Source organism: Gymnodraco acuticeps, unplaced genomic scaffold, assembly GCF_902827175.1.
Source record: "Gymnodraco acuticeps unplaced genomic scaffold, fGymAcu1.1, whole genome shotgun sequence".
Taxonomy (NCBI): domain Eukaryota; kingdom Metazoa; phylum Chordata; class Actinopteri; order Perciformes; family Bathydraconidae; genus Gymnodraco; species Gymnodraco acuticeps.
Genome location: NW_022990235.1, coordinates 913,187 through 920,492, shown reverse-complemented (window position 1 = coordinate 920,492; position 7,306 = coordinate 913,187). Strand labels below are relative to the sequence as shown.

At 40.2% G+C, this 7,306-nt stretch overlaps 1 protein-coding gene across 1 annotated transcript; it reads right to left on the bottom strand.

Annotated features, from left to right (window-relative positions):
- Positions 1–468: 468 nt before the first annotated feature.
- On the bottom strand, positions 469–4,150 carry LOC117548217 (N-acetyllactosaminide alpha-1,3-galactosyltransferase-like). Its single transcript, XM_034219358.1, has 6 exons — positions 3,772–4,150; positions 3,105–3,204; positions 2,876–2,965; positions 2,675–2,770; positions 2,062–2,199; positions 469–1,492 (listed from the first exon to the last, which is right to left on the bottom strand). The coding sequence occupies exons 2-6, from the start codon at positions 3,107–3,109 to the stop codon at positions 808–810; spliced, it is 1,014 nt and encodes a 337-aa protein (XP_034075249.1). The 5' UTR covers positions 3,110–3,204; positions 3,772–4,150; the 3' UTR covers positions 469–807.
- Positions 4,151–7,306: the final 3,156 nt, after the last annotated feature.

Genomic DNA, 7,306 nt, shown 5'->3' with positions numbered 1-7,306 from the left:
AAATGATTTACCTTTGCTAAGTCTTATAAAGAAAGACACAATTATTTTGGAATGATAAACTATTAATCTCACGTACTTTTTGTTTTGTTTTAAGAACTTAAAAACACATCTAATCGCAGGCACATTTTAAAATCCATCCCTTTGCAAGATTCAAGGTGATTCTGATTCAGAATCTTAGCGCAACCTGTTGCCTGCTTAGAAACACACCATTAAATGTATATGAACTTTGATTGTGTCCCTAGTGTGATGATGACTGAGACGTCTGATATTCAGGGCTCTTCGGACAGTACTCAGAACAAGCAGAGACACGTGACTTCCCCCCCCTCTCGGTTTTGTCTGTGGGACTCGATCAGCAGAGATGTGCTACATGAATCTGACTTCCCCCCCAGAGACACTCAGACCACACGACTCTCAGCAGCTCAAAAGATCTGAGTTCCTAAAATGTCATGTTTATCTGCAACATGAATACACTGTACAGAATTGTATTTATTTGCGAGTAAAATTAATAAACAAAACAGCAGTATTTTTTTTTTTTAAAGTGACATACAAATAAATAAGCTGGATCAATAAGTGCAGCCAGTTTGATCAAACATGTAAAAAGTTGACTTATATATATATATTATACATCGAAAAAAATGCAACCAAAACATTTGATATCCGGATAAAAGACAAGTGTGTATTTATATAAGAAGTTGTCACTCCATTATGAAAATACTTGAAGATATGCAAATTAATTCCTGAGAGAACAAAATGAGCCAGGGAGCATGAGAACCTGAGACATTACATTTGTTAGCATTTGTCAAGTTTTTAAGGTGTGCGAAGTGTGTCATAATATTTTGGTGCCCACAGTAATCGGGTGACTTGTATGTCTCTCCTGAAACCGATGCTGGTATCCCAGCAGTACTCTGGAGAGAGAACCTTGCTGGGTTTGTGGAGCAGCATGTACTTGTTCAGATGGCTCTCATCGTGCCACAGAGCCTCCACATTGTTCTGTTTGTCCTCCATGATGCCCTGATAGCAGGCCTCGGTCAACGCTTTCACATTCTTCCACGAGCCCCCGAAGATGGCAGCGTGGTAGTAAAAATCCCCAGTTTCCATGTACGCCTTGGAGTTTGGGTTGCGGTCGTAGGTGTACAAATGCTTTGGAAGGCGGTAGTAGTGGGCGTGGAGTAGAGCTACTGAATCCCCAAGAGCCTCTGATCCAAATCTCCCAGTAAATACCTGATCCACATCAAAGCAGAAGACGTGCGTGCAGTGGTGGCGAATATCAGACTCTATCACATCTGATATGCTCTTCATTCGCATCATAGAGACGTCCTGCCACCTGGAGTTCTTCTCCACTTTGATCACCTTCATGCTTCTCAGAGGAGACAACTTGATGTTAGGCACCTTCTCTGGCATATCCGTAAACACGTAGTAGGTCACGGGCAAACCCACCATAAAGTGTTGCTCGGATGAGTTCAGGAATGTGTGTAGGTAAGCATCAAGGTATCTTTTGAGGAAAAGAAAACAAGTCACATTTCTGTTAGACTCTTATCACTCTACCTCCAGAGGAAACTGAGGTCCATTGATGCGTGCAACTAAATGTAGCAGATCTTATTTAGTCTGCTGCTGCAAGTAAAAACTGTTTGCTGCAATGTGCTGGGGCAGTGGTATCTGATCTGGTGACCTCAACCGACCAAACAAACAGTAGCCTATGACTTTATCTGTAACTGCACTACAATTAATTTTAAGACTAGATGCAGCATGTCCACTTCACATGTTTATGAGTACAGTAAAACATATATTTTCTAAGTTAGCTATAGTAACTATAAGCACTGGGTTTTTTGGAGGGTCATTATGTTTTGTGTTTTTTTTGTCATGTTTTACAGTTTGTCATACAGTTTGTCTGCGATAACAGAAACCTGGTGCTGCCAACTTTTTTTTTTTTTTTTACAATCTGTCCAACCATCACCCAGTTAAACATTAATGCACTAAAAATACAGTTGGCTGAGCAGGAGGTATTTAGGTTTGATGACAGATTATCTTTAGAGTTATTACTTTATTCATGTGAAAACCAACCTGCCCACAGCAAAGACTGTTAGAGCCACAGAGGATCCTCTCATCTTGTGCATCTCGTCATAGAGGCGGGGGTCAAACATCCCTTCCCAGATGATGGCAGCTTTCCAATATGTACAGGTTAGCACGTCAGGTCTGGACCTGAAATATAAAACAAATGTATTTTTTTAGACTGAATTCCCTTTTATAATACTCTTCTTTACCAACCTGAAGCTTACTACAGGTAAATTGTGACTCAAACACGTCATATGCATCTAAATATTTTTAGTAGTATTATTTTATATTTACACTCAACTTAGATTCAGTTAAATTCTGTTGCACTAAAACTTTAACTGCAATTTCAGGTTAAACATATAAAATAGCTACCCTTCTGATATGGATTAAGAAAAAATAGTTTTATGTGGCTCCATTAATTCAGCCAACATTTATTTATAAATACACCTTCTTCTTAGGAATTATTTAAAAAGGTGAAATACAAAAACCACCACTTATTTGTTGTTGCTGCTTTATGTCCAATCAGATGAAACCTGCGGCTTCTCAACATGATAGATAAATGTCTGTGTTGGTCTCAGGACTATCTGTTCAGCCAAATTGTAAACAGGTCTTCTGGTCTTACTGGAGATTGAGGCTGGCGTCCACACTGCTGTCCAGATTCAGCATCTTTGCACTTTCCAAATGGCATTTCTCCATAGGTAGGAAGCCAATAAAAAGTCTAAAACAAAAAATAAAAAAACTTGTCCATTAAGTAATGTTAGCATTTAGGCTTACAGTAATTGTTCTTGCATGTAGTGTCCCCTCAATTTAAACACAGACTCACTTTACAGATGCAGGTATTAAGTAGATTGCACAGAGTGTGATGGGAACAAAGAGCACACATTTCCAAACACTCCTCATCCTCTGAAGATGTCTGCGAAAAAAGAGCCAAAGATGTCAGATTAGTCAGATTAAACAGAAATCTCTGATTCTTAACATGTATGTGGCACCGTAGCTTAAACAACAAAGTAGTCTTTATTTTGTTCGTTTTTTATTTTAAAGATGTGAAATACCCCATTGTTGAAAACGCTGGGGTCAAGGCTCAGTTGAAGGTGATCTCTCTTCTGAAAGAACTGGCAGCAGCTGATGTTTCATGAATGAAACGGCCCGCACCTGAGAAAAGAAGAGGGAGTATTTTACTTAGCCTATTGAAATAATTCTCATTGAACCTCATTGGTTCAAATTCGCCCATCTAGGTATGGCAGTGCTTTTCTTTTAACTTTCGAGATAGTGGAGGTGATAGGGTAGCTTAATGTTGGTGTTAATTCCAAAATTATATTTTACAATATAAGATCTCAAAGAATAAACTATTGAATATTAACACAAGCAGCCATTCAAGAAGTTTGCCAAAAATAAAATACACTCACAAATGTGGTAACATTTTGATTTTAGGCTATATATGTTTTTTATTCCCCTATTCTCTGGAAGAGTTTAGTTAGAAAATACACAAACAGTGGTAGTTATGTTGCGTTTTACGGGAATTGCCAGTGTAAATAAAAACATATAGGCCCAGCGTCCAACAATTATACAAAAACCTTCATAAATTCTTGTCAATGTTCGAAAATATCACTCATAGTATGGAAACACCTTTAAACTGAATTCAGACAAAGAAAGACATTGTTGACCGGACCAATTGTGCACACAGGATAACAATTAAATTGACATACAAAGGTAACTTACCCGAGAGTCACCATAATTCGTCAAATACTAGCTTTACCAGGTAAGTAGTACCCCACCCTTGATGTTGTTTTAAGACACGATTCGTCTCCCTGCGGCTCAGCTTTGTGTTCTGGGTCAAAATGCAGAGGGGGAGCTTCTTGTTCAAAGGTATTCTCTGACGTTAACAGGAAAACTACCTCCCCCTCTGTTTTTCAGGTATGTTTTCTACCGACGGATACCGCTCCAATACGCTTCTCATTAAGTGTTTACTATGTTTACACCAGGGGTACTCAAACTTTTTATTAAAGGTCCACTTGTGAATGTTATACAAGGTCACTGGTCCGGATAAATGCCAGTAAAGTCCCCCAGAAACGGAGCGGAGCAACGAAACTGAAATTGAACTGAAAGCAGTTTCTTACGGCGCACTATGCATGGGGCCGCCTTGAGGGGATTTCCCGACATTTCGTTGCAGTAAATTAAAGGGTGTTTCATGTTGTCGTTGCTGTGGACCTTCTTAATCTACCTTCTTTGGGGGCCCCCTTCTGGTCCAAGCACTTGCCTGCCTTGCCTGTCGGCAAACGGCGCCCCTGGATACACACACTGATTCACCGGTGGATAACGATTTTATGGCTAACATTTGGATCTTTTTATTTTGTCTTCGCTGTCATTATTTGTGTGTTTACTGAGAAGAATTAAGCACGTTAATTGTTTAGTCTAACTTCCTACCTGTGTCAATTCATAGATGATTCCATCAGCTATTTAAAAAACCCCAAGGCTGTACTTCTTGTGATAACATTACATTACATTGTATGTTACTTGTTATACGCTTTTATCCAAAGCGACTTACTCAATACTGTGGGCACTCCCCAGTCCCACAGGAGCAATTTATTGTCAATGTTCGAAAAATATCACTCATAGTATGGAAACACCTTTAAACTGAATTCAGACAATATTTTAAAGATAAGAAAGATATTGTTCACCGGACCAATTGTGCACACAGGATATTGGATAACATAATTAAATTGACACACAAACGTAACTTATCCGAGAATCACCGGCATTCATCCATAATTCATTAAATACTAGCTTTACCAAGTGTAGGAGCCATTTTGTGGGTGATGTTGGTGTGTTAGTTTATTTAAGTTATATGTATAGTGCAATATTATTTATGAACACGGGGTGGCGGGGTTTAGCTGCACCGGGTGTATATAAGGAGGTCATAGGTGACAGGAGAGGGGTGGACACAGTAGGAGAAGAGCATACCGATTCCATCAGCCCGGCAGATGCTCATAGAATCACTAGAACGCTAAATTAACCCTGGTATGTAAAGACGAATAAACATCATCATAAACCACAACTAAGGACCGGAAAATCATCTGTTTGTGTCTGCGTCTGGATCACTTTTCAACCCTTCTGTGAAAGTAACGGCAAAAATATATAGGACATAGGAAAAGGAAATTGCCATTACATTAAGTGGAATTGGCAGACATATCTTTGTTATTGGTCTCACTAAGATGTTGCTCTTGGTTTGAAGTCGAACTGTGCGCACAATACCTTGTGCGTCTGGTTTTGTCTCCAGTATTCTGCCCATTAACCAGGAGCCACGTGCAATAAGTGGAATCACACTTTTGAGTGAAACTGGACAATTGGATTCACTTCAAATTGGATTAAGGATCGTTTTCGGGGAAAACAAATAATTGGATTATTGCACCATCGACTTCTCATCACGGATCAGCTGCACACGCCACAATCAGCTGGAGATTGTTCCCACCTGCGAGGACCGAAGAGGCTGAGAGAGGACTGGGAAAGCGGCCGGGTATGTGCACCGTGCAGCATGATAAGTAGATTGTAAAAGAGATATTAAGCTGTATTGGACAATGGCTTAGTAAATGGATGTGGTGCTGCAACATTGTCAGCTGTTTGAAACAGCGCGCTGTCAGCTAACGGACAATTCCTGAGAACGAAACTTAAAGGGACAGTGAACATTAATCATGTCTGTGACATCTGACGTCACGTCACAAGATGGCGCTGTAGGACTGCAATCTGTGAGAGAAAAAAGGATTATCACTCACACTGCCAAAGGATTGGAATTGTTTATTGCAAACTGCCAAAAAGCAAGAAACTTCAGTTACAAACAAGTAAAGAAGTTAATGGAAGTACTGAAAGAGCTTATGAGCTCAGAAGACAATGCAAAGGAAATACAGTTGAAACGGGTTGAATTTAAGAAGTTGTGTGATGAACTAAAAGAAAATCACAAATCATTAACTGACCTTCAACTGCCTGAAGAAGAAATGGGAAAGCAAAGGCAGTGGCTGCAAGAAAAGATGCATATATTTGATGGATTTATACAAGATGCAAATGTGTGGTTATCTGAGAGTGGACAGGCAATTAGACACTCTATTGTGGGAAGTGCCATAGAACAAAGTGTCAGCTCAGATGACATCGGACCTGATGACAGCATTTCAAATGCATCACACCCTCAGTCAAAATACAAACCTGGTTCATCACACGCATCATCTACCTCTTCTGCTCGAATTAAAGCCCAGGCAGAAAGGGCGGCTTTAATCGAAAGGGCGGCAGCACTGAACAGTCAACATGAGCTTGATGTAGAAGGGGAACAATTAAAACACCAGAAACAACAGTTGGAAGAACAGGTGAAACGGAAAAAGGAACAACTGGATATACAAACTAAGCTGGCAGAAGCCAATGCCAGGCTAAACGTGCTCAGCATGGGATCAAGACACACCTCTAGAGCATCAGATGGGATGAGCTCTTACTACAGAAACCCTACAGCAAGATTTAACGTACAGGCCACTGAATTCTTGCCTCATCAAGCCCAAACCTCTATTCCCAGACAAAGTATAAAGACACATGTGCAGGGACATGTTGACATCACACCACCTGTAATCAACAATGGTAATCAAGGTGACATCTATAACCTAATCCAGAGGCAAAATGACAACACTGCTATGCTGGCTCAACAACATCTCACTTCTACTTTACCTCCAAGAGACATTCCTGTTTATGACGGTGACCCATTGCAGTTTGAAGCTTTCATCCGTGCATTTGAAAAAGGAGTAGAGCGGAAAACTAATGATGAAAGTGACTGCCTGCATTACCTAGAGCAATACACTAGAGGACAACCACAGGACCTAGTGCGCAGCTGCCAACATCTGCCTCCAGCTCAAGGTTATCAAAGGGCAAAACAGCTGCTTAAAGAGCACTTTGGTAATGAACATAAGATCGCCACTGCATACATAAACAAAGCATTTACCTGGACAATGATCAAAGCCGAAGATGTGAAAGCACTGCAAGCCTTCTCTTTGTTCCTAAGAGGTTGTTGCAATGCAATGGAACATCTCACCTATATGGATGAAATGAATGTTGTTTCAAACATGAAACACATACTTCAGAAACTACCCTACAAATTCAGAGACAAGTGGAGGAATAGAGCATGTCAGCTACAGGAAGAGTGTGGGCATTGAGCTACATTTCCTGACCTTGTTAGCTTCATAGAGAGGCAAGTGAAGATACTGTCAGATCCTCTGTTTGGAAG